This window comes from Mauremys mutica, chromosome 2 (assembly GCF_020497125.1).
Source record: "Mauremys mutica isolate MM-2020 ecotype Southern chromosome 2, ASM2049712v1, whole genome shotgun sequence".
Classification (NCBI taxonomy): Eukaryota; Metazoa; Chordata; order Testudines; family Geoemydidae; genus Mauremys; species Mauremys mutica.
Window position 1 is genome coordinate 284,567,736 of NC_059073.1, and position 27,283 is coordinate 284,595,018.

At 41.6% G+C, this 27,283-nt stretch overlaps 1 protein-coding gene across 2 annotated transcripts in view; it reads right to left on the bottom strand.

The window, feature by feature from the left end:
* Positions 1-5,592: 5,592 nt before the first annotated feature.
* Positions 5,593-27,283, bottom strand: part of CTDSPL (CTD small phosphatase like) — a 125,267-nt gene continuing 103,576 nt past the window's right edge. For both annotated transcript variants that reach the window (XM_045005459.1, XM_045005458.1), the window contains 3 exons: positions 14,164-14,256; positions 12,204-12,389; positions 5,593-10,186 (listed from right to left, as the gene is read on the bottom strand). In XM_045005459.1, the coding sequence (XP_044861394.1) occupies positions 10,061-10,186; positions 12,204-12,389; positions 14,164-14,256 (405 nt within the window). In that variant the 3' untranslated portion in view covers positions 5,593-10,060. The remainder of the gene's footprint in view (positions 10,187-12,203; positions 12,390-14,163; positions 14,257-27,283) is intronic.

Sequence of the window (27,283 nt, forward strand, 5' to 3'; positions counted from 1 at the left end):
TCTTGCTGAATGGACCTGGAGATTTTTCACATGAAAAGAAGAGATCCTGTAAGCGTGGCCTGAAACATGCTCCTGCAGATAGTGAGTTTTCTGGCCTGGCTTGTGCTCCGGGGTTTTTTCTATGTGGCTAATCTTCATGGTGCAAAGTTTAAACATTACAAACCGAGTGCTGTGTAAAGAACTACAGGGAAAGGGAAGAATTGAAGAAAAGGAACTGGGAGCTTTTAAGATGTTATAGATGTTGAAGATTGCATTGCATTTTTGCAAAGATTTATCATTTATCCTTCACTCTTTCAAAGTATTTCAGCCAAGTCCAAAAGGAGCTACAATTTCCTTGCTTAGAAAGGTTAGGCACAGAACTTTTGGAGGGGGAAAAAAAAGTGTCCATAGAAGAATGTGTAACTTAAATACATTAAAAAACTAAAATATTTTCAAGAGATATGGATTCCTACATTCCAAGTGCTGATTCTTCATGTTGCCTGAAAGATTTGATATTCCCACCTCTTTACAGATATTTGTTTGGCCCATTTGGTGAGGTCAAATTTTTGCTGGGGAAATGCAGAATTCATGAGTTAATGACTTACCTGGTAAATGAAAGAACTGCCTCAGGTATTGAGCCAGATCTTCTGCTGGTAGACCGATTTACACCAGCTGGGGATCTGATGCCCTGAGCTTTTTAAAGATGTAGTGACTTGGGGGGGGGGGGGGGGGGGGGGGGGAATGTTTTTTTTTAAACAGCTCTTCAATTCACCTTTAAAGACAAAACAACTCAATTGCACCATCTAGTGGTCTAACAAAAGTTCTGCATGAATAAGTAGCTTAAGTCTCCCATCACTTTAAAACAGTGGTTGTCCTGAACGGTGTGTGCACTCATGTATATGCACGCCCTCACATGGCAGTGATGTCCTTGTGATAAATTGCAGTCGTGCTAAATCACTATCACACACTTTTGACCATTTTACCTACTATCTGTTCCCCAATCCATCTCCCAGGACTTATTCTAACATTCCAACTCCACAGGAAGCTTGAAACTAACATTAAAAAAAACAAACAAACAAGCAAACCTCCGTGTTTCTTCCTCCCCCTAAAATTTAATTCTCTTTAAAAAAAAATCACATGTGCCTAAGGCCCAGGACAGACAAGTGATAGAACTAACTTTTACAATTATGTTTATTATTTGTATTACCATAGTGCCTAGGAGTCCCAGCCATGGACCCACTGTACAAACACAGAACCATCAAAGATGGTCCTTGACCCAAAGAGCTTACAATCTAAAGTAGCACCTAGAGGCCCCAGCAAAGGTAATATAAGGAGATATACCAATCTCCTAGAACTGGAAGGGACCTCGAAGGGTCATCGAGTCCAGCCCCCTGCCTTCACTAGCAGGACCAATTTTTGCCCCAGATTCCTAAGTGGCCTCCTCAAGGACTGAACTCACAACCCTGGGTTTAGCAGGCCGCTGCTCAAACCACTGAGCTATCCCTCCCCCCCTTATGGTAGGTGCTGTATATACACACAGTAAGACACTTGCTTTCCTGAAACGCTTATAGCTTAAGACAGCCAAAAGGCTGGAGGGGAAACTGAGGCATGGAGATAAAGACAAGTCTCACAGCAGAGCTGGGAATAGAACCCAGTTGTCTTGAATCCCAGTCTGGTGCCCCACCCACTAGCTCTTCAATAGCGTCACAATTTAAGCCATCGTGTGGACTTCCGGGGCTAGAAACAAGCTTTCAACTCTTGGTAAAAAAGGATTTCTCTAATCCCCTCTGTGAAAAGACACAGGATTTTCTCCACTAGCCAGGAAATGACCTGAAACATCAGACTATAGATCTTGACATTTTTAGGACTAGAAAAAAAAAGCTATTTTTAAAATCATTTTTACATGTTTTTGTGGCTCTCTGAGCCCTGCACAGTCGGACGGATTAACTAGGGCATCTGGCTTTACAGGTGAAGTGATATAAAAGACAAAGTCCGAATTCCTTCTTTTAAAACTAAAACATTCCTAAAACTGTTTCCCTGTGACAAATGAAGCACATGCAGAATATGTGATGGTGCAGTGACATCAAGGTTTCATCAGCACTCATTTGGGGTGACCTGCCTAAAGTACTTGTGAACATGACCATTCCAACTGCATGCTGATAAAACCCTTTTCAATGCCACAAACATGATTACTCTCACATATATACACGTACCAATTTGTCTTTAGTCTTACCAGGTCACTCTTCCCAAGATCAAGATTGGAGAGTTGGGAACCAGGTGATTCTTGGAGTTTGTACCTTTCATCTCTGGAGGAGATCTTGGTGCTGGTTTCTCACCCTAGTTCATTGTTGAGACATGTCTACCTAACAAGAACACATATTGTGGTAGCAACTAGTTACCCCAAATCAAGGATTGGGGCCAATTTGTGCTAGACTCTGTAGAGAGAAGTTGCACTATGCATCAATATGTAATTGATACAATCTACAGTCTACTCACTGGATTGCTACAGGAAGAACAGTGCAAGACAGGAAGCAAGATGCACTGAATTGTATGGGAAAGCAAGCACAGCTTGCATCAAGGCTATCTTAAACCAGTGTCTCATCTTAACAAGCAAAGAGCCAATCCCTTTCTCCATGGCCATCATTCACCCACACCCATAAACCATAGGCAGCTTTGGAAGCAGAAGAAATTGTTTTAATCCCGTCTGTAAATCTTGCAGCAAAAAAGTGGGAGCTGAACTTGGCAAAGTTGCCAACAGGGAGCTTGTCCCATGGTGCCTTATTGTTGCTTAATTTACCTGAGCTAGCAGTCAAGATTCTAAGGAGCACCAAATCCAACATAAAACAATAAATAAGAAATAAGAATGAGAAATTCTGTTACGAATGGAGCTCCAGAAGCCTTTGCAGGCAGCAAATTCTAGGGGTGGGTATACCAGGGAGTTGTGCTTAGGCTCATTAACAGAAAGAGGTTCTATTCTTGGCTTCCACTTGTCACAAGCGGAGGGAAAACTCAGTGTGGATTATCAGACATGAACAGGATAAAGACAGTATCTTATCTGCATTCAATACACACACATCAGTTTGTGAATGTCCTGAGTTGAGGCATAAATTGATGGCCAAATTACAGTAAATTGTTCTTTAAACAAGTTTAGTCTGAATCACAAAATATCACAAATAAAGCAAACCTTTGTGAAATAGTTAACTCTTGAATGGGCAGTCAGGGATTCCCCAGTGTAAAGCATTTAGCTCAGTGCTGGGAATTCCTGGCTCTTGTACAATCTTCTTTGGAAAGGTGAAATAATCAAGCCTAATTATCCAGAACAGTGGTTCTCAACACATGTATGGCGGAAATGCTTCTGGATCAAGGGTGAATCACCCATCAGTCTTCAAGTAGGGCCCAGTCCAGGACTGCAAGAATATATATTTTTTAAACCAGGTAACATGGAACACGCAAGCAGTTCTGTGCGCTCCACATAAATACTCCATATCTCTTTGTCCAGCATTTGCGTAAATTAAATCTGGATGACATTTATATAGACCACCAAAATCAGAGAGGTAGTAAAGACCTGTCGATGACAGAGCAACACAGATTAGAGCTGTGGATGATACAAGCAGCACAGGTTCAAACAGTGTGTCTGTGAGGGATTTTACCAAGCAAACATAGCCATCACCATAAAGCAAATTCAGAATATTATCTAAATACTGCCCAAATCTTACCTTTTCATTGTAACTAAATGCTGAAGATGTGCAGGGAAAGTGTGCGATCTGGAACATAGGCATTGCCACACAGATCATGCCAGTGCTCTCACTCCATCGGTCACTAACAGGGGCTGGTACATATTCTTCAGAGGAAGGTGTGAGAAACGCTGCAGTAGGTTGTTCAAGGACTACCTGCCCGCCAAAACAGTTTCCTTCCAATTCCCACTAGAGGTTGTCTCAAGCCCTGAAAGAAGGAGGGTTTATATTTGCACTAGCTGGAAAAAGTCTGATGAAACTTTTTTGGGGGTCAGAATTTGCAGATTTGTCGAAATCAAAATGTTTCGCAGAGACTGCTCAATTTTGATGAAGTTCCAGTGGAACCCAGGCAAGGTTTTGACAGAACTCTACCTCCCTGGTGGTGCTCCATGTCTTCCTGGCAGGGGCGGCTCTAGACCCCAGCGCGCCAAGCAGGCGCGTGGGGCGGCCCTTTCCCGGGGGGGCGGCATTCGGCTCCGGTGGACCTGCCGCAGGCATGCCTGCGGGAGGTCCACCGGAGCCCGGGACGAGCGGACCTGCCGCAGGCATGACTGCGGCGGGTCCCCTCTTCCCGCGGCTCCGGTTGAGCTCCCGCAGGCATGCCTGCGGCAGGTCAACCGGAGCCGCGGGACCACGGCACCCGCCACAGTCATGCCTGCGGGAGCTCAACCGGAGCCGCGGGAAGATGGGACCCGCCGCGGGACCGGGGAAGGGCGGCGCAGCGCACCGCGCTGCTTGGGGCAGCCTGATTTCTAGAGCCGCCCCTGCTTCCTGGGGAGCATTTTTTAAATTTGGGGGTTTTGTTCGAAATCAAAATGAAATATTGAACTCCTCAAAGAAATGGAATTTCCTATCTCTGCACACATCTAGTTTATATTCCTTCCTAAACGCTTTCTTGTTCTTTTCATATTTACTGTAAGAACTTTGGATGTTCTTGTTACCTGAATCAACATCTAATCCTTTTCTGAATCTTGCTAAGCTCCGGGCTCAATGATTGGAAGAGGAGATCATCTCTTCCCTAAGAATTCGTCCTAAGAAACGTGTGAGGAAACATTTTAAACCCTGGCATAACAGTGTTAACATCAGGAGTGTTATTCTGCACCCATGAGCCAAAGTTCTTGATTTTAAACACAAGTCATTTTGTACACAGTAAAGTGAAAAAGTCAGAGGAAAAATAAAATCAATCTATAAAATTTAAAAACTTACCATACAGACAGGGATGTCAAATGGCTACAGAAATGAACCAGGAGTCAGGAAAACAGGGTTCTATTCCTAATCGCAGTTGCTTGCTGTGTAACCTTGGGTAAGCTACCTAACCTGTGTATGCTTAAGAGTTTAAAATGTTAATACGTACCACCCAAGCTGTACACACTTTCTTTGGAGGAAAGGTTCTACAGAAAGTTACTGTTTCTAATGAATCAGAGTAGATTGTTCAACCAGAAACAGTACATAATTTAATGAGATTTTTCTTAAACTATGGCAAATATTATAAAACAGCCGAATTATTCAGGCAGCCGAATTGAGAGTCCTCCAAAAATAAGTTACATCTTTAAGACCTGAACAAGTTATAGTATGATCTCATCCAAGAGATCTAAATAGCAGGAACATCTGCCGGAGTCATCAGCAATTTATTCAGTAGAGTTCATCAGCTCTTGTCTGCACAAGCAGGTGTCAGGGTATTCTGTAAGAACTACTATACATGCTTTAAAAAAAAAAGGGGGGGGAGCGAAACGGTGGTGAATGATTCTACCAATCTACAGAGAAACCACACTCAGAGGAATAAAGACCCTGACAGAAGAGAAAAATGATCAGTACTGAAGGGGAAGTGGCAATAAGAGGACAGAATTTTTCTCAGAGAAGTATTACATGCACAAGTATCTAAATTGTTAAAAACTTTTATTTGTGACAGTAAAGAAACCATTCAATACCTGATTGACAACACTTCTCTCGCCTCAAAACACTCACACTGTATATGTAGTGTTTCTCAAGTATTGCTGGATTGTTCATTGCATTAAAGTGTAAACAGCTCCATTATTAGACAAACAAGCAACATGTCCATTGCTTACTATTCTTAAGTTCCCAGAAGAGTTTTAACAAAAAGCCAGACAGCTGGATTGTTACAATAAAATGTGAACAGAAAACTAACAGCTCATTTTGCATAGTTAGCCTATAGAATTTCAAGCAATTCCCCAACCCAAGTCTCACCTGCCCTCCTCACCACACAAAGGCCTACATCACAGCACCTTTGAAATCAGAGGCACAAACATTTTTTTCTTTTACAATAGGGCTGTGCGGTTCTGTGTTTTATTAGTAAAAAAATTCTGTAAAACATAGGATTGTGTGTGTTTGTAAATTATATCGCTACAGACTTTTTACATTGAAATTTCAAAGCGGCAAACCCAGTACAAGCGAGTGTAATTTAGAGATTTTATTGTCCCCCGACCACTCTAATCAAAATCATGCCGTGATAAAGTGATTGAACACACTGATAACCAAGCTCTTCAGGCGACAGGTTTCTTCCATGTATAACTTCACTGTTTTTAAAAAAAGAAATTAAAGGTAAAAACAAGAAACAGTTGGTTTTTTTCCCCAAAGCTACCTAAATGAATACAGTAGTATTGTACATTTGCTAAAATCTTCCATTCAAAACTTCCTGGTGTTTAACAAATATTCTGCGCACAGCCCTAGTTTACAGATGGCAATTTAATCATAACATTTTAGTTGAATTTCAAGAATTTATGGCACTCTGCCTTACTTTTTAAATTAAAATATATATCTATCTATCTATCTATATATATATCCCTATGCAGGCAAATAAACTTTTTTTTAATCCAACACAGAAAGGACAACGGAACTTCGGGTCAGGTAGCATTTTTTTAGCTGAACTGAATGATCCACTGGGAAAGACTTTTTAATAGTATTGCAATAATATCTGGGAATTATAATTGAAAGATAGGGTTTATAACAGTCATGGTGACCCACATGCAGCATGCACTACTGCACTTGTAAATATGGAAGAACTTTGGGAAATAATTTGATTTTGTTTTGATTTTCAAAATCTCTTTAATTAAAGTAAAAACCAAAATAATCATATTGCAATTTTTACAAACATTCTACTACTTCTTCTGGCATTATGTTTAGAACTATATTGCTTTGTTAAAATCTAGGTGCTTCAAATATATATAGCTATATATAAACCAAAAGATCTCATAAAAATCTGGATTTTTTAAGTGTGGGAAAATAAAGTGCAAAAAAGGTATATATGATAGTTGCTCACATACTATAAAAAATCCAAACACTTAGGAAACCCAAAACTTGATCTTAAACAACCACCCCATTTGATGTCAGAAGGAATCAGGTATTATCCAAAAATATTCTCACATTCTAGAGTGAAATTTACCATGATTAGAACTCAAACAAAAATCATATATAAAATGCACTTACAATATTAGCATGGATCAGAAATATTACTATGTTATACCCCTGATTTTGTCATTTTTGAGAGCTGCGTGTTATTTTGTATGCTTTATCAGTTGAAATTATAAAGCCAATTTTTTCTGGAACTTTTTGGATTACAAAAGCCCAAACAGCATTAAAACTGTACAGAAACAACATAAAGACAGTGATTGTGTAGTATTAGTCGTTAAAATGGTTTCAGATGTGGGAACAGAAGTTCAGTTGTCCATTACATGTTGATTTCAAAACAATACAAGTCACTTTAATATCAACATTCATTCACAGACATTTAAGGCAACTGGGTTCATGAAATCACTGCTTTTATAAATGTGAACAGCTAATGACATGGTTTGTCTTATCTATAACAGATCACAACTGTCTAAATGGTAATGTCTCATGAAGGGGTTATTCACTGTCTAATTGGTAAGACTGTTTGGTCTAATACTTGTATGAAAATCTTTGAATTTTTTTCAGCCATTCTCATCACACCTGCACAATAAACTACAACCTGAATACTTCCCTGCAGACTGTATCTGAGGCACAGAGATCACAAATACAGTTAAAAATACTGCTCAGAGAACAACTTTTTGGCAGTTTATGGTTTCATTACTCTGTATTAAAAAACAAAACTAAAGATCTTAAATTGAACGCAAATTTAATGGACTAACCAGAATCCATACGTCCTTCAAAACCATCCAGATTTTTTTTTTAAATGGTCAGAATTTAGTTCTGGCATAAAAACATACAGTACTAAGGTAATGACAACTGGTAAGAGAACAAAAAAGTGATGCCGTACAGACTCAAATGTCATGGTACTGCTTAGAACACCCTCACTGAGAAACACTGTGAGCACAGTGCAAAGCTGCACTGCAAAGAGACAAATCCTCTCTCAGTCTTATACTGCCCCTGTGATAATCTATTCCAGGCCTGTGTAGGCTGGCCCACCCTTTTAGGAATCAATTTATTAAGATGCTTAGTAAATGTTTTAGCCAAGGATGACAATCCAGGTCAGCTTCTTGTAATTCCTATTGGCCATACCTGTAAAAAGGCAACTTGTATCTATCCTGCGGCATTTGACAGTAGGCTAATTAGAGCACCAAATTATTAGTTTAACTTTGCTTGATGCCTGCCAAATATGGCTAATTTGTCTGACTAGATTTCTACTGGTGCAAAAATGGTTAAAAGGTGACCCGGGAAAGGAAAAAAAGGGCTGTGCCTTTTTGCTTCAAAAGGCTTAAAAAGAAAAAAGTTACATGTGTTTTTAACATCAGAAATTCAGGACTTTCTACCCTGGATGAAGAACTAGTGTAATTATGACATCACAAATGAATGAAAACCAAGTGAACTGAGAAGACAGGATTTTTAGTGAGATTTTTATATTGTTTTTAACATGCGAAGTTAAACACCTATTTAACTCCAAAGCCTGAAGAGTACGTTAGAGAAAGGAATTCTGAGTTAAACACATCTCCAGCAGGGGTGATATGGCTCCCAATCTGCATCTGAGACTCTCAACAAGTGTTCAGCAAAAACCAGGAAAGACCAGTTAACATTCCTGACATTTCTAAGGAAAAACACAAGCAGGAAAAAAAAAAAGCCCCCACTTTAAAATAAACTGGGCTCATACCTCCATTTGCTTCTTTATGGTGCATAAAGGAGCAAAAGGCATTTTGCAAAGTCCTTTGCAGGTCACCTTTAACTGAGTTATCTGGTATGTCATATACCACAAGTTTACTACATAAGGGTGGGGTATATCACCTGCATTTCATTTATTGCCCAAATTTGCAGCTTACAGCAAATGTTTTTGTAGCGCAGGCACAGTGGCAAAGAACAGTATAACAGCCGATGGTCAACTCCATTTGGTGAGTATACAGTAGCAACAATTAAGAGAAAAAATACTCTTAACAGCTCAGCATGCATCCAGCTTACCCAGATGGGTTTTTGTAAGAATTTAGATCAATAAATAGATTCTCCCTCCTTTCCCCCCAATATAATGGGTTTCTCATTATGATGTTTTAAAAAATTGGACAGCATGGCAGTTGTGCGCTAGCAGAGATAATAGAACTTGATCCATCTAACATAAAAGGTGCTTGAGATCTATTTCCCACCACATTTTCCCAATTCTATCATACCCTAATACCCAAACAACTGCAGATATGTTCAAACCATGTCCAAAATGAGTAAGACCATAGTAACACAAACCTGTAACCAAAATCACCCCTCCCCAAACTCCTAAACCTTCTGAGCATGACAAAATGTAATTAATACAACTTAACATCACCATGGAGACAGGACCCCAGCATATTTGTTTCAACTTTTTCCTTTGTTACCATATATTACAGTGCTCTATAAAAAATTCCTTTTTCCTTTTTAAAGCGTTTAGACAATACAAGACTAAAAGATGTCTGGAAATACACCTCATACAAAATGAATTTTTATCTTAAAATAACATTCAAAAAGGCACTTCATTCTGTAAGAAAAAAATTCAGAGTCAGGTCAACTGCTCTAAGCAGAGGGTGGAACTGTCTGCATAGTGGGAGGGGGAGAAATTTGACTGCTGAAATACAACAAGCTTCTTTTTTTGGCATGTTTTAAGAAAAGCTGATCCAGGAAAACGTGTCCACTTACGAAAGTCATTAAAAGAGTCCCATTTAAAATAGCTTCTTTTTTTCTTTTTTAAAAAAGTAGTCTGAACACGTGACCTTAGGATGTCAGGCTTCTGAAGGCTTACTAGCATCACTCATGATTGTCCTTCGTGTACAATGTAACAGGAAGATCAAGAGTAGCACTTCTGACAGGAGCAGCCTCCTCAGAGCTTAGTTTGAAAGAGTTGTGAGAGATGGAGAAAGAGTCTGTAGCAACTGCTATCAACCAGCAGCAGTCAGATTTAAGGGCTACCTGTTGCAAAGTTTGTGAAGCATACTGTAAACTTCTTCCTCTCTGCTTAGTCCTTCAAAGAAAGGAATAAGATCTAGCAGCTCTGTGTCCGTCATGTCATCAAACCAGGACTGCACAGGCACCTGAAACGGAGAAAGAAAAGAATAGAAGAGGCTTTGCTATATCAAGAACACATGCACAATTTCCATCTACCTCAGAATATTAGCTTACAGCACCTACTGGCAGGCATCCTACCTGCAGCTAATGACCATGATAAAGAAAAAGTTACTCACCTGTAACTGAGGTTCAAGTACATTGCCAGTTCAGACCCACATTCCTTAAGATAAACTTGCACACCCACATCAAGACTGGAACCGCTGGAAAGCTAATTGCAGACTCTTTCCAGATGTGGAATGTTCCAAGCAAGGTTACATGTCTTCTGCCTCCTTAGAATCCAGAATAGCCTGAAGTAGGGTGCAGACTATGACTCTGCACCGATAATCTAGTTCGAAAAACTCCAATTACAGGTGAGTCTCTCTTCTTTCTCCTTAGAGTACTGTCAATATAGATGCCTATGCATGGATCAAGAAACCCTTATGGAAGTGTAATTGAGGAGGAAATATTTGAACAATAAATACCCAGCTGTTCTGTACTGTACATCAGATTTTGAGGAAAGGTTCAGAGAATAATGCTCCATAAAGGTGTAGAGTGGGATCTAGGGAAGCATTTTGTGTATTACCACTATGGGATCTTACTGAAGTAATGCATTAGAGTCTGCTTTGGAGCTAGTCTCATTCTCTGGTCCTTCAGAGACTGGAATTGCCACTAGCTTATAGTGCTTTTCCACACAGGACTTAATGACTCAGATAACTTTTTAGCACTGGATTTTATAACATCAAAAAGTGGTCTGGAGCTGGCTTTGATTTTTAACCATTAGCATGGATTAGATTTGAGGCTTCTGATCCTTGCATGCAGAGCTGGTAAACTGAAGCCTGATGTGGCACTAAACAGGTACGGTCTCTCACTCAAGCATCAGGATTTGAGGGCCTGAGTTCAGAAATTCGATGTTTTAAGAAGCTTTCCTTAAACCTTCACTTTTTACCATATCAGCTAAAAGCTACACTAAATCTAACAACTGACAAAAAAATAATCCTCAAAAACAAAGAAAATGCCTGATGAGCAACTTAATGTTTCAAGGGAACTAGAGGGAGCCCCAGATTGCTAGGTGACTAGCAAGTGAAGTGTATGCGTGTGAGTGGTGGTTGATGAAGAGGTTTCTGTTTGTGCAACTCCCAACTGCAAAAGCTTTCCAATGGGTTCCAGGCTTCATGTGAATTGCACATCCCAAGAGCAAGGATCTCTACTCTCAATCTCCAAAGGGAAATATGAAGAAATTCCTTGAGTGAGAAATATCTGTATTACTGGCATTTATACTACCACCAAAACCCACTCTTTTCCCTTTGCTTTATTTCTAAAGTTGGACAAGCTGGTTGACTAGTATTCCTAATCACAGAATGATCCATAACAGAAATTCTAATTAGCAGATAAGGAAAGGAGGGTTAGGAAGCCGCATCAGGTCTGCCAATTCTCCCCAAATACAATCTTAATTCACAATAAAGGAAAACATATGAATAAAAAACACAAAGACAGGTATTCAACTTGTGCCAGTAAAAATAGTTATTAGCTTGTCTATTAAAATAACTTCACTCATATGAAACCAAGTCAGAGTACCCACAGCAGTTCAAATAAGCCCCTCTTACTGTAATCACCATTAAACAAACAAACATAGTTTTAAGGTTTTTGGGTGAATATCCTCCTTCTAACAGCCTGTACCGGGAGCGGTTATAAGGACATCACACAGTTTGGTGTTTTTCTGCACAATTAGCAGTCTCTTCAGAAGATGCCCAAAGCTAAAAATTGAAGGAAAGCTGGACATGAGAAAGATGAATTGGCAGAGTAGTGTGGAGAAGCCTGGCTTATATCTAACTATGTGACAGCTAGCACTAGAACCTGATCTTCTACTTAACATTTCAGAGAAGGATGATGCTGTTGACGCTAGTTAACACTTCGAAAATAAATTTGAGTACTTAATATTGTTTGAATGTGGAATCTTGACCATGGAAGACCAAAGAGAGAAAGTTATACCTTGGGACTACTTACTGCATTTTCAGGATGGAAGATGTAAGACGCAGGAGAGTTATCCACTATAATAACTTTACTCAGCTCTCTTCCCAGTCGACTCAGATCCTTCACATAATTTCCTCTGTGGAAAACACAGGATTCTCTGAAGAGTCTTGCCCTGAACACACCCCAGCGATCCAACAAGTCTGCTACTGGATCCGCATACTTAAAGACAGAAGTTAATATGATTCAGAAGTTAAAAAAACTGAAATTTCATGCCTGTAGGTACAGCAATGTTTCCTAGAACTAAACATTAAGGACAAATAAAAGGGACAATTATAGAACTACAATCTGCTTTGCTTCATCTTTTTTTCCTTAACATTAATGTTATGTGCTAGCAAAGCTACAATTGGTAATAAATTGGTAACTGGACTGCAGTACAGTTATCTTTCAGAAAGAAAGTAACTTGCACTGTAAAGCTTGCTATGATTTACTAATTATCTTAACACATCTCAATACGGGCTCTTTACATTTGTCCTTTAACACCTACAAGCTGATGAGTTCAGAGATCTCACTTAACACTACTGTAAAAATGCATGAAAAAGTAATGGTAAACCTAGAGCACACGATGCCACTTCTGCAGCTACTCGTACCGAGTTCAATTCCATGTACCTGTGAAGTCAAGGATAATGGTGGAGGCATCTGACTTTGCCTAATTTATGATGTGCCTTTGTCAATAATGCATGTTGACGTGTGATGTCAGCAAGGGATCTGAAGATCCCCAAAACATGCACACTCCAGCCATGAGCGGATAGGCAAAAATATCTAATAAAAATATCCATTTGTAACATTCCTTTGAATAATGCCAGCACAGATATCACACCTCACAGATAATGCAAGTATCATAGCACATGATGGCAAGAATTTTGACTCAAGAATTGATAGTAATGGCCCAAAAGGGTGGGAGGGGAGAGTCACCTAGATAGGAAACCAAACTGTAAGACCGGATATCCTTGACAATTACAATTAGCACAACTTCTTTGAAAGATATGAGTGATCATTTGATGGGACTTTTCTAAATTGAACAACAAGCAAAATAGATCTTGCTGTCAATAAATCTTTCCTTTTATTAAGGCTGTTTCAAGAGAACTAGTGCAAATCCCCTGCTTTGGGGCTTTTAGAACTTGACTGGACACAATATTGGAAAAACACACAATCCTGCACTGACAAGGAGATGAACTAGATGATTTAACAGGTCTTTCCCACTTCTAGAGTCTATGGAAAGCCACAAAAAGTTTAGAATTTAACTTACGTTACTAAACCAAAGATATTTAAATAAAATTAATTTTAAAAAATTACCAATCAACTGATTTCACTTCAAAATCAAAACCACAAATACAAATCCACCGGAAATATTGAAGAACTAAAGCTGCACTGTCCACTACAAAACTACTTACATAAGATGCTATTTCACCAAAGCTAAAAAGGCACAAAATATTGCTTTTCAGATGCTAAATAGATCAAGCTTTATGAAGAGCATGTAATAGTCTCAACCAAAATTATAACTGCACAGTCACATCTCAGACATCTGTGTCCTACGTTTTCTGCACCAAAGTACTTTCTGAACTATTGGCTGATTACACAGCTAAGATATAGCATACCTTATTTCATGCCCAGCTTTAATATACTGCTTCATGTAGTACACTATTTGTTCTAATTTCCCACTATAACCATGGTAACTTGTAAGCCTTTCATATTGGCATCATGAGCAATGCATGGAGGCTACATTATGAGACAAGCCCATATGTGATATTGTTACCATGGAAACACTTACCCACACACTAGCAGACAAAGTACACACTGTCAGGCAAAGAAGCAGAAAAGGGGAAAAATTAAGATCATACCGAGTGAGGAAAACAATCATCCACAGAAAACCCAACCAAAATGTCCACTAACCAGCATTAAAAATACTAAAGAGAAGGAAGAGGCGACGACAAACCTTGGCTAGACTGGCTGTGAAGAGTACACACTCAAAGAGCTCTCCCATCCTCTGGAGAAACTCATCCACATGTGGTCGTTTCAATACATAGACCTGAAATGACAGTAAGTGTTTAGGTGAAATGAAGCTTAAGCCAAAAGGTCTGGAGTTAGCCTAAAATTGGTAGGCAGAACTAATATGTGACACAGGAGGCTCAGGTGAAGGAAAAGGCTGATATAAGACAAAGCATAATATTAAATAATGAAATATTTGAACATATGTACTTGATAGCTCCATGCTGACTGCACACTGGTAATACTGTGTCCTGCTGGAAAGATACATTGAATCACAGAATATCAGGGTTGGCAGGGACCTCAGGAGATCTAGTCCAACCCCCTGCTCAAAGCAGGACCAATCCCCAGACAGATTTTTGCCCCAAATCCCTAAATGGCCCCCTCAAGGATTTACAACCCTGGGTTTAACAGGCCAATGCTCAAACCACCGAGCTATCCCTCCCCCCTTAAAACTGAAAAGACAGATATGTAATGGGGCACCAAAGCAATAAGAACTGTGTCCCCCATTTTTAAAGATATTTAGACATTGCTAGGCTCAGTGTTACATCTGTCTAATTTAGGAGACTAAATCTCATTTTCAAAAGAGATTTAGGCACTTGGGAGCAAAAATCCCATTGACAGTTGATTAGATTTAGGTTCATAAGTACCTAAATCCCTTTTGAAAATGAGACCTAGGCTCCTAAATCAGTTAGGCATTGCTGATCATAGCAACTCCTGAATAACTTTAAAAATCTGGGCCTGAGCGCCGGTAAGTAGCATGCCTCTTTGATGCTTATGTTTCTTCAATTCTTGAACATTTCTTGAATTCTTGAGAGGAAACAACATCTGAGGGAAAGTTTTATCTTGTGTTGGGAGGAGTTTTGAAATGTACTGACTTCTTCCTTTTCTTCTGTAAATAAAATACTTCTCTTCAAATGTTGTTTCTGGAAGTTAAACAACATACTCTATTGCTGCTTGCAGGGCCGGCTTTAGGCCAATTCCACCAATTCCCCCGAATCGGGCCCTGCGCCTAAGAGGGCCCCGCGCCCAGTGGCAGAGCCGCCGGGGGGGAGGGGGGACAAGTGCCCGAGAATCCCTTCCCTGGCTAGAGGCTCCTTTTAAATTTTTACTCACCTGGCAGGGCTCTGGTCTTCGGCGGGGGGTCCTTCACTCGCTCCAGGTCTTCAGCAGCACTTCGGCGGCAGGTCCTTCAGTGACACCGAAAACCTGGCGCGAGTAAAGGACCCGCCGCCGAAGACTTGGAGCACCACCCGGTGAATACAAGCGCCATGTGTTTTTTTTTTAGTCATCCCTGCCAGGGCCCCGTCGAAACTGTTCAAATCGGGCCCCGCGCTTCCTAAAGCCGGCCCTGGCTGCTTTTTATTGATTTTCCAAACCCATTAATAAAATACAAGCGTTTGCCTCTTCAATGGAGAAATGAGTTTCCAGTGTATATTTTGAGTTGTACTGGGCATGTAAAAACCCTTCAGCTGAGGCTGTGTCATAAATACAGTAAATCTTCTGGGTTTTCCTCCTTTCAGGCAGCAGTAGCTCCAGCAAAGGAGCCATGCTGTCATTTTGCAGCAAGAACCAGTTGTTTATTGCAACTGATATGGCTACTAAATTGGTTAAGCACCGACAATGTGCTTGGTGTTCATATAAAATACCTAGATAAAGCCAGTCCCTATCCAGGAAGTTTACAATAGGGTAAAAACAATAACAAATTAGCAGGATGCGGGGGAGGGGAGAGTTAAATGTTTACTTTAAACAATTATGTTATTTATCTTGCTTGCTACCATTTGATAAAGGTTCTTGATGGAACTGAATTAGCAATTCCCACTTTAAGAAGAAATCTACAATGCTGAAATACTCTTAAATACAAAAGCCTGGTAAATTAAATAGGTTTCTCTATCATAAGATAAAACAAGCAAAACTGAACTGGTTTAATGCCTTGTGTGTTATTTAAGGGAGTTTTACTGGCTAATATATTATTTTCATTAGGTTAACAGTGATATTAAAAGGCAAAAAAGTGCAGTGAGCCCATACATATACACAGTGAAAGAGAAAGCTATGGAAACACCAGTTGGAACTTCATAATGTAAAAATTAAAAGCAGTTAGTAAGGGAAAAGAAGGGACATTGCATCATAAAGGCTTAAACAAGGGGTGGACAAACTTTTTGGCCTGAGGGCCACATCGGGGTTCCAAAAGTGTATGGAGGGCAGGTGTAGTGTATTAAATTGCTCCACGTAGGAATGTGCTACTGGGAGGTCCTGGGGGACAGTCAGGGGACCGGGAACAGGTGCAATTGGATAGGCATGGGAGTCCCGAGGGGTGGGGGGGGCTGTAAGGGGGCAGGGGTGTGGACTGGGTCAGGGCAGTCAGGGGACAGGGAGTGGGGGGGATTGGATTGGATGGGGTCCTGGGGAGGCTGTTAGGGGTGGGGGGGGTCCCGGGAGGGGGCAGTCAGGGGACAAAGAGCGGGAGGGGGGTTTGGATGGGTCAGGAGTTCTGAGGGGGCAGTCGGGGGGGTGGGAAATGAGAGGGGGCGGGGGCCAGGCTGTTTGGGAAGGGCAGTGCTCCGGGCGGGCAGGGCTGCGCACTCCGGTGGGTCAAAGCAAGTTCAATATAACACGGTTTCACCTGTAACACGGTAAGATTTTTTGGCTCCCAAGGACAGCATTATATCGAGGTAGAAGTGTACATGGACCTCAAACCAGTTTGCTGGATTAGATTATTATTCTTATTACATCGGAACTGAACTTTACTTTTGCCACCTGAGCTGACTCTCAGTACATTCACACTTGGAAGTGGAGGACAATTTGTAGCCTGGTTTTCATTTTGATGCCCTATTTTTTAATATTACCGTGGCAAATTAAGTGTACAATAGATTATATTAGAAACAGGTTTATTAAACTGTTGCTCTCTTTTCCCAGGTAACTGCACTATAGTTTCTTGGATTTCGATAGGAGTGTGGCAAATAAGTCTCTCTCCCCTTTTACGATAACCATTAGTTTTTCATTAAAAGCTGGACTCACTGAGAGATACTTTGACTAGGGTTTATGGACTAGGGTTTACCTTCCAAATGCAACTTTTACAACACAGAGGTAAGAAGTGCAGCTTCACAAACTCAATCATTCATAATGCATCTTTTAACAATTTGCTTCCCTTCTGTTGACCCAAGAAACCATACACAACTAAGTGTGGCAACAGTGGGAGAAGCACTCCATCAATTTAAGTTTATTCCTTTGCTTCTGGTCTTCAGGACAGTAAATCAGTTAAGGCCAAACAAAAGAAATAGAAAATAGCAAGGCACATTACTCATCAACTGTTTGTAAACATTCAAGCTCTAAATTCTTTAGCTTTATATCATCCTCCTCCCTTAGCTACACAACAGCCCCAAATATGTGAGAATTCCCTTCTCAGTGTACTGAAACCATCTACAGTAGAACCTCAAAGATACAAACACCAGAGTTACTGACCAGTCAACCCGACACCATGTGAAATTGGAAGTAACCAATCAGACAGCAGCAAAGACACGCCCGCCAAAAAGGGGAGGTGTCAAGTACTGCACTGTGCCTGCATTGCCTCTTATAGGTAGGCACATCTGGGCTGCTTGTCCCCACCCCCATGGCAGCCACAGCAGAGCAGGAGCAGCGCTGGGGTCTGCGCAGCTTTCATTGCCACACACCCCCTCCGCTGAGAGGGGAACACATACCCTTCCCCATTTCTCTCTCTCTCACACATACACACACCCACACCAGGAGGAGGACAAGCTTGCAAACTCATGTCAGGGCTGAGTAGGGAGCTCAGCTGCTGCTGAATACTGGCCTAGAGTATCAGCTGCTGGATCTGGAGCCCGAACTGTGCTTTGTTCAGAGTTAGGAACATTTCAGAGTTACAGACACCCTCCATTCCTGAGGTGTCTGTAATTCTGAGGTTCTACTGTATCCACAGATGAGACATTGTGTGCCTTGTTAGTGCCTTTTCTTTTTAACAGTCACAACACAAAGAATCCCCCATCTCCGCTCACTAGGTTACAAAAGTGTTTCCTCCTGTGGACTATGATTACGAAATCCAACCCAGGCATTTAAACTGTGGGTACCTGCAATATAACATGTTCTCCCGTATGCCAAAGCAGCCATAGAAAAAGCAGAAAGCCTACAAGGAGTGGAAGATAGGAGGGATCAGCAAGGAAAGCTACCTTATTGAGGTCAGAACATGTAGGGATAAAGTGAGAAAGGCCAAAACCCATGTGGAGCTGGACCTTGCAAAGGGAATTAAAACCAATAGTAAAAGGTTCTATAGCCATATAAATAAGAAAACAAAGAAGTGGGACTGCTAAACACTGAGGATGGAGTGGAGGTTAAGGATAATCTAGGCATGGCCCAATATCTAAACAAATATTTGGCCTCAGTCTTTAACGAGGCTAATGAGGAGCTTAGGGAGAATGGTAGGATGACAAATGGGAATGAGGATATGGAGGTAGATATTACCACATCCGAGGTAGAAGCTAAACTCGAACAGCTTAATGGGATGAAATCGGGAGGGCCCAGATAATCTTCATCCAAGAATATTAAAAGAACTGGCACATGAAATTGCAAGCCCATTAGCAAGAATTTTTAATGAATCAGTAAACTCGGGTTGTACCGTACGACTGGAGAATTGCTAATACAGTTCCTATTTTTAAGAAAGGGAAAAAAAAGTGATCTGAGTAACTATAGGCCTGTTAGCTTAACATCTGTAGTATGCAAGGTCTTGGAAAAAATTTTGAAGGAGAAAGTAGTTAAGGACATTGAGGTCAATGGTAATTGGGACAAAATACAACATGGTTTTATAAAAGGTAGATCATGCCAAACCAACCTGATCTCCTTCTTTGAGAAGGTAACAGATTTTTTAGACAAAGGAAATGCAGTGGATCTAATTTACCTTGATTTCAGAAAGGCATTTGATACGGTTCCACATGGGGAATTATTAGTGAAATTGGAAAAGATGGGGATCAATATGAAAATTGAAAGGTGGATAAGGAACTGGTTAAAGGGGAGACTACTACGGGTCATACTGAAAGGTGAACTGTCAGGCTGGAAGGAGGTTACTAGTGGAGTTCCTCAGGGATTGGTTTTGGGACCAATCTTATTTAATCTTTTTATTACTGACCTTGGCACAAAAAGTGGGAGTGTGCTAAAAGTCTGCGGATGACACAAAGCTGGGAGATATTGCTAACACAGAGAAGGACCGGGATATCACACAGGAAGATCTGGATGACCTTGTAAACTAGAGTAATAGAAATAGGATGAAATTTAATAGTGAAAAGTGCAAGGTCATGCATTTAGGGATTAATAACAAGAATTTTAGTTATAAATTGGGGACACATCAGTTGGAAGTAACAGAGGAGGAGAAGGACCTCGGAGTATTGGTTGATCACAGGATGACTATGAGCCGCCAATGTGATATGGCCGTTAAAAAACCTAATGCGGTTTTAGGATGCATCAGGCGAGGTATTTCCAGCAAAGATAAGGAGGTGTTAATACCGTTATACAAGGCACTGGTGAGACCTCATCTGGAATACTGTGTGCAGTTCTGGTCTCCCATGTTTAAGAAGGATGAATTCAAACTGGAACAGGTACAGAGAAGGGCTACTAGGATGATCCGAGGAATGGAAAACCTGTCTTATAAAAGGAGACTCAAAGAGCTTGGCCTGTTTAGCCTAACCAAAAGAAGGTTATGGGGGGGATATGATTGCTCTTTATAAATATATCAGAGGGATAAATATCAGGGAGGGAGAGGAATTATTTAAGCTTAGTACCAATGTGGACACAAGAACAAATGGATATAAACCAGACACTAGGAAATTTAGACTTGAAATTAGATGAAGGTTTCTAACCATTAGAGGAGTGAAGTTCTGGAACAGCCTTCCAAGGGGAGTAGTGGGGGCAAAAGACATATCTGGCTTCAAGACTAAGCTTGATAAGTTTATGGAAGGGATGTTATGATGGGATAGCCTAATTTTGGCAATTAATTCATCTTTGATTATTAGCAGGTAAATAGGCCCAATGGTCTGTGATGGGTTGTTAGATGGGGTGGGATTTGAGTTACTACAGAGAATTCTTCCCTGGGTGCTGGCTGGTGAGTCTTGCCCACATGCTCAGGGTTTAACTGATCGCCATATTTGGGGTGAGGAAGGAATTTTCCTCCAAGAAAGATTGGCAGAGGCCCTGGAGGTTTTTCGCCTTCCGCTGCAGCATGGGGCACGGGTCACTTGCTGGAGGATTCTCTGCACCTTGAGGTCTTTAAACCACAATTTAAGGACTTCAATAACTCAGACATAGGTTAGGGGTTTGTTACAGGAGTGGGTGAGTGAGATTCTGTGACCTGCGTTGTGCAGATTAGACTGGATGACCATAATGGTCCCTTCTGACCTTAAGTCTATGAATCTATGAATCTAACCTACAGTAAAACTGCATTTCTTGTATACAAACTCACAGATAAAGGTTGGTTGAAATAGAAATACAGTTTGAAATCAGTTCTTTTATGTTTCCTTTGCAGGGCTTCTGTGGCAGTCAGCAGGTAGTTGACCTGAACTGGAACAAGGCAGTGTCACTCTAAGTGAAGCAGCATCACATTATGACACGGGACTCCAGGCCTTCTCATGCCTCCCTAGTTCAGTTTCTTCTCTTTTTTATGCCACCTGGGCACCTGCCGCTAGATTTTCTCCTCATCACTAATTCAGATGCCTGTTTATGTGTGTGAGGTTCTTAGTACATGCTACAGAACCACTTCTAATTTCTGGATAAGGCCTACCCGTTTCCTGCTTGCACACGCACACTTCCTCCAACAGTGGAATGTTTTTCTAAACAAGGTTTCTGAGTGCTTCGCGGGGAGGGGGCTGGGGGAGAGGAGGCATTCCCCTATAGAAGATGCTTTCTGAAAAGTTGCCACCAGGTGTTAGGGTGACCAGCTGTCCAGTTTCAATCAGAACACCCGTCGAAAAGGGATCCAGGCGGCTCTGGTCAGCACCACCGACTGGGCCATTAAACAGGGGCGGCTGTAGCCATTTCGCCGCCCCAAGCACGGCGGCACATGCCTGCGGATGCTCCACCAAAGCCGCGGGACCAGCGGACCCTCCGCAGGGACGCCTGCAGGAAGTCCACCGGAGCCGCCTGCCGCCTTCCTGACGACCGGCAGAGCGCCCCCCGCGGCATGCCGCTCCAAGCACATTCTTGGTGTGCTGGGGCCTGGAGCCGCCCCTGCCGTTAAAGGTCTGGTCAGTGGTGCTGCGGTGCTAAGGCAGGCTAGTCCCTACCTGTCCTGGCACCGTGCTGTGCTCCGGAAGTGGCCAGCAAGTTCTGCTCCTAGGTGGGGGGAAGGAGCAGAGGGCCATGGAGCTCTGCATGCTGCCCCTGCCCCAAGCACCGGTTCCCGGCCAATGGGAGCTGGGGGGAGGGGTGCCTGCAGTGGGCAAGAGCAAACCTCCTGCCCTCCCTGCCTATTAGTGTCGGACCCACTGGCCGCTTCCGAGGCATGCACAATGCGGTGTCAGGACAGGCAAGTAGCCTGCCTTAGCCCCCCTACTGCGCCGCTGACCGGGAGCCCCAAGATAAGCCCACAACCCAGCCCTGAGCCCCAACCCCCTGCCCTGATCTCCCCCAAACCCAGAGCCCCCTCCTGCACGCTAAAGCCCTCATCTCTGGCCCCAACCCAGAGCTTGCACCTGCAGCCCAGATCCCCTCCCACACCCTGAACCCCTCACCCCTTCCTGAACCCCTCACCCCTTGCCTCAACCCGCAGCCCCCTCCTGCATCCCAAACCCCTCATCCTCAGCCCCCCCCCCCCCGAGCCTGCACCTCCAGCTGGAGCCCTCAACCCCTCCTTTACCCCAAGTGCCTGCCCCAGCCCAGTGAAAGTGAGAGAGGGTAGGGGAGAGCGAGCCACCGAGGGAGGGGGGAATATAGTGAGGGGGGTGGGGCCTCATGGAAGGGACAGGGCTAGGGTATTCAATTTTGTGCCATTAGAAAGCTGGCAACCCTATCAGGTGTTGGTAGCAACTGCAAGTATGTTGGTAATCCTCTACAAAATCCCTTGGTCTACTTCACATAAACCTTTTCTCCATTTGACAGTGCAGTTCTTTTCTCTCTGCCTCCTCACATTCTCATTTAGTGTGTTATTTTCTTTGCTTCATTAGTTACTGGACTTGAATCGCAATGCTGCATGCTTATTTGTGGCTTGGCTTTTTTCTGTTATATGATGTCTTCAGTTCAAGTCTCTAGACTGACTGACTCCTGGCTTTTCTCTCAGATTTACATACTGTCTTCAGGGGAGGGAAAAAAACATTTCTTTCATATCTGTACTTCTTGAGCTGCATGTTTTGCTAATTACCACTCTATTCTGGTAACTGTTTAAAGGAATATCATCACTTTTTATTAACCTTCACTTGGATATTAACATTTAAAAGGTATTTCCAGGCTTTAGGCAAGGTCTTACAATACTGCATATATTTGTCAGTTTTTAGTTTAGAACTGTTATACGTGGCATAACCCAAATTAAGTACAACTGTTTTAGAGTATATTTACAGATAAGTTTTCTCTGTCATATGAAAGTATCAATTTTGAAGAATAAAATATTTGTAAACAGAAGAGCAAGCTTCATTGTAATGCAGAAATAGGACCATAAAGTAAGTTTTTAAAACATTAGGTTTAGAATTTTGGAATCTTCATGCAATAGCAGAACACTCTGACCAAGACAACTCAAGCACCGGTAATCTTCATTTCACTGGGTATGCATTTCCTATTAACAGAAAGGGGGGAAAATAATGTGGATTCTTGAGTCTTCACATATCTGGTCCACTTTGTCATGGTTGCCTCCCAGTGCAAGTAACCAAGAATAGGCCAATTAGATTGTACACAGCCTATCCTGGATTACTTGAACCAGGTCACAGCCTTTTCCAGGAGAATAATTGAGGAACTCAGTCCTTTACGAAGAGAAAGTCTGTATTTAAAGTTGTTCCCCACTGAAAAAAAAATCACATACAGTATTCTAAATAAACTTCCAAAACACTTCTTATTTTCATTGGCTAAAAATTATTTTTTCTTTATTAATATACTGTTAAAACACGGAACAACCAATAGCCTTGTTCACTACAAAGTATGGCAACTTTAGATCAAAGTCCTAGTAAGGAACAAGAACTCAGTCCAAAACCAGGCCAAATCAAACTGTTGCTTGCTGCCCTTTCTGATCCTAAACACTCAAGTGTAAGACATGAATCAAGTTAGGTAAGGCAACCTGGATAATGGACAAAGAACTACCTATACTAAGGATCCTTATACTCATCATATGGGGGGATGCGTATAAGGGGCTGTGTCAGTGTCAACAGTTTCTTCTACAGAGAGTGTATAAAGTAAGTTATCAAAAGCTACCATACAGTATTGTCAAGCACACAGAACATTCCAAAGAGCAAGTCCAAACTTCTGAGTCACTTCATTTAAAATGTTATCTACCTTTTACTAGCCAACTGAGTAGAGCCTACTGATGCTCTTGGGCACTAGAATTTAAACCTTCTAATGCATGGCTTCTCAACCTTGGTGTCACAACCACCTGGTCCTTCCCATGCTATTAAACCGGAAGTGAGTTACAGAGAGAGATGGTCCTGGTATGGAAAATGTCAAAGTTGCAGTATGGAAAAGGTTGAGAAACAACGATTTATTGTATTGTGTGGGCCCATCTCAAGCCTTGATAAACCTCCTCAAAACAAACTTAATGATAGGGTGACCAGATGAGATGAAGAAAATATCAGGACAAATATCAGGGGGAGAGAGGGAATGTCCGCTGGAGGAGGGGTGGGGGGAAAGCCAAGCGCTGCCAGTGGAGCGAAATGTCAGGACTTCAGAAAATTACAGCACAAAAATGCAACTTTGGGTATGTCTACACTGCAGTTAAACACCTGTGGCTGGCCCGTGACAGCTAACTTGGGCTATAAAATTGCAGTGCAGATGCTTAGGCTTGGGCCCTAGCTCTGGGACCCTCTGCGTATGTTTAAACTACAATTAATAATTCGCAGCTGGCCCCTGCCAGCTGACTCGGGCTTGCCGGGCTTGGGCTAAGGGGCTGTTTCATTGCAGGGTAGACTTCCAGGCTTGCGCTGCAGCCTGAGTTCTGGGGACCTCCCACCTCAAAGAGTCCTAGACCCTGGCCTCCAGTCTGAGCCCAGAAGTCTACCCTGCAGTGAAACAGTCACTTAGCCCAAATTCCGCAAACCTGAGTCAGCTGGCAGGGGCCAGCCTCAGGTTTTTAATTGCAATGTAGACATACCCTCTTCCATCATAGGGTCCCCTAGGTCAGGCTCCAGACTGAGCCTGAACCTCTACACTGCAGTTTTATAGCCCGGCAGCCAGAGCCCCATGAACCCGAGTCAGCTAACGAAGTCCAGCTGTGGGTGTTTAATTGCAGTGTACACATACCCTTTTCTTGTTTACATTGCAATGAAAAAACAGCAGCACAGCATCTTAGAGCCCGGGGCAACTCACTTGGACTTGTGGGCTCAGGCTGCGGGGCTAAAAACAGCAGTGTAGATGTTCCCATTTAGGCCGGAGCTCAGACTCCCAAGACCCTCTCCCCTTTCCAGGCTCCAGCCCAAGCAGGACCATCTACACTGCTATTTTTAGCCCCATAGCCTGAGCCCAGGCTTTCAGACTTGGTGCTGTGGGTTTTTCTTCGCAGTGTAGATGCTACCTAAAACAGAGCCCTTGAGTGTAAGCTCAGGCTTTTTCAGACAACCTGCTGCTTTACAAAGTTCAACTGCTTTCTGACACAGCAGATTTAACTATTGTTTGTATAACTTCATAACATTTCAGAGCTTCTGTCTTATTTAAAATGGGTATAAAATACTTCTCAATTGTTCAATGATCTTTCTGTTTTAAGGAGTTTATACATAATACAAGGATGGCCGATTCGGACAAATAACTAAGGAACCACATGGGGAAATTCTATGGCCTGTGCTATGCAAGAGGTCACACTAGATCATAAAAGTCCCTCTCATCCAGCCTTGACATCTATTAATCTGATCCCCCCCCCCAATATTACTAGATAGACTGCTAGGGTGTCTCCTTCCACTGCTAGCCCCATCAAGTTCACCCTCCCCATTGAGGCAAGTAGGTGGCTCTCCCCTCCCCCCAGATCTCAAATGCTTTACAATTCATTTTTTAAACAATCTGTTAAGAATGGAAGTATTATCCCCATCTTACAAATGAAGAAATGGAAATTCACAGTGTTTAAAATTACTTGCCCAATATAACAGGAAGTCTCCGGAAGGGACAATTACCCTTCATATTATTTATCATACACATGAAAAAAAACCTCCACCCTCTGGACGCAGTTTTTCAGAACTGCACATGCATTCACCAGATCTTAGTGCTTAACTGCAGTAAGCTATTGCAGAAGTTGGAAGGTCTGTAGTGAATGAAGATGGGGACTGAACAGGCACCTTTAATTCTTGTATTTCTTTATTTCTGAGTGTTTGATTTTCAAACTTAACATTCTTTTAATGTAGTTTGTGTTTTGGTATGTAATATTAATTGATATAATGGATACATACATATGTAGTGCCATCAAATTGTGCAATGTATGAGACTCTGATCTTATTGTTAACCTACTATGTTTCCGCCTATTGTTTGTCACATTCACTCCTGACATCTTGCTTCAAAATTAGACTGTATACTCTTGGGGCAGCTGTCTACCTGTGTATTTGTACAGCTCCTGGCACAATGAAATCCTAATCCTTATGTGGGCCTTTGGACATGATCACAACACACAAAAAAAAATAAAAAAACCCAGAAAATAATAAATATACATACTCCTGTCCCTTGTAAGTGTGCTGATGAAAGATTAATAATCCTAAAAACTGAAGCTCTCCACCACAGAACAGGCATACAATCACTGCTGGCAGAGGGACCACCATTCTAAAGGATATTTCAGTCATTTAATCTTTGGCCTCTAAGAAGTTTAACAAGTGTGTCAAATGGTGACATTTGTGTGGATAATTTTTGCAATGTATACATTTTCATTTCAGGAATCAGACTAAGATTACCACCTTATTTTACAGGCTACTGAACAGTCTTCAGATAAGTAGTGACACAACAATATTTGTGCAGGCAATAACTAAACTGATTACTCAAGACTGCTTGCAGTGGTGTTGTAACCATGTTGTCTCTACTATCCTGGGACCAAGGTGGGTGAGGTAATATCTTTTATTGGACCAAATTCTGCTGGTGAAAGAGATGAGCTTTTGAGCTACACAGAGCTCTTCAGGTTGAATTATACTTATATACACACACAACTAAATTATACACAGCTAAGAAATGTAATTAGTTATTTTTACAATCTAGCATATAACCTACTCTAACCAACAAAAGGTATTTTAACCAATTAGCAGGCTCAATTCATCAGAATATTAGGATCCAAGTTTATAGTACCTAGTGCAGGCTAGTTTTAATAAAAACTGCAATATTTGAGCTTGTCTGGAGGGAGAAACTTATGACTATTATTTATGTGGGCCAAGATTTTCAAAAGTGATTCTGAGTGCCTCCGTTTTTGGATGCCCAATCTGAGATACCTTTAAAGGGGCCTGATTTTCAGAAAGTACATGTTCACCATGTTTTGAAAATCAATCTCACTTAAGGTGTCTGAAGTAGAAGTCCCAAAAACGGAGGTACAAAAATCACTAGTCACTTTTGAAAATGTTGTCCATATTATCCTAAATGGACTAGGCACTTGAAAGACATAGGAGACTACAAGGAACCTGACTTGAAGGGCTTAAAATCTAAATACAGACCAAAGGTGAATGGCGAGAGGAAGGAATATAAAAGCATGAATGCTTGGCATACAGCTTTAATTCTATTTTGCATAGTTTAGTGTTTTTACAATTTATAATCTGATTCTGTTGGTCTGTGCTTTTAGGGAATGATAAATGTCTTAGAAATAGGTGTTACCTGGACAGACAATGTTTGTAAATAAGACGTTAGATCACTTCATGCTTGGAGAAGCTTAGAATCCACAAGAGGAGTCAGAAATTGATATCAAAGTCCTGAGGAGAAGATTC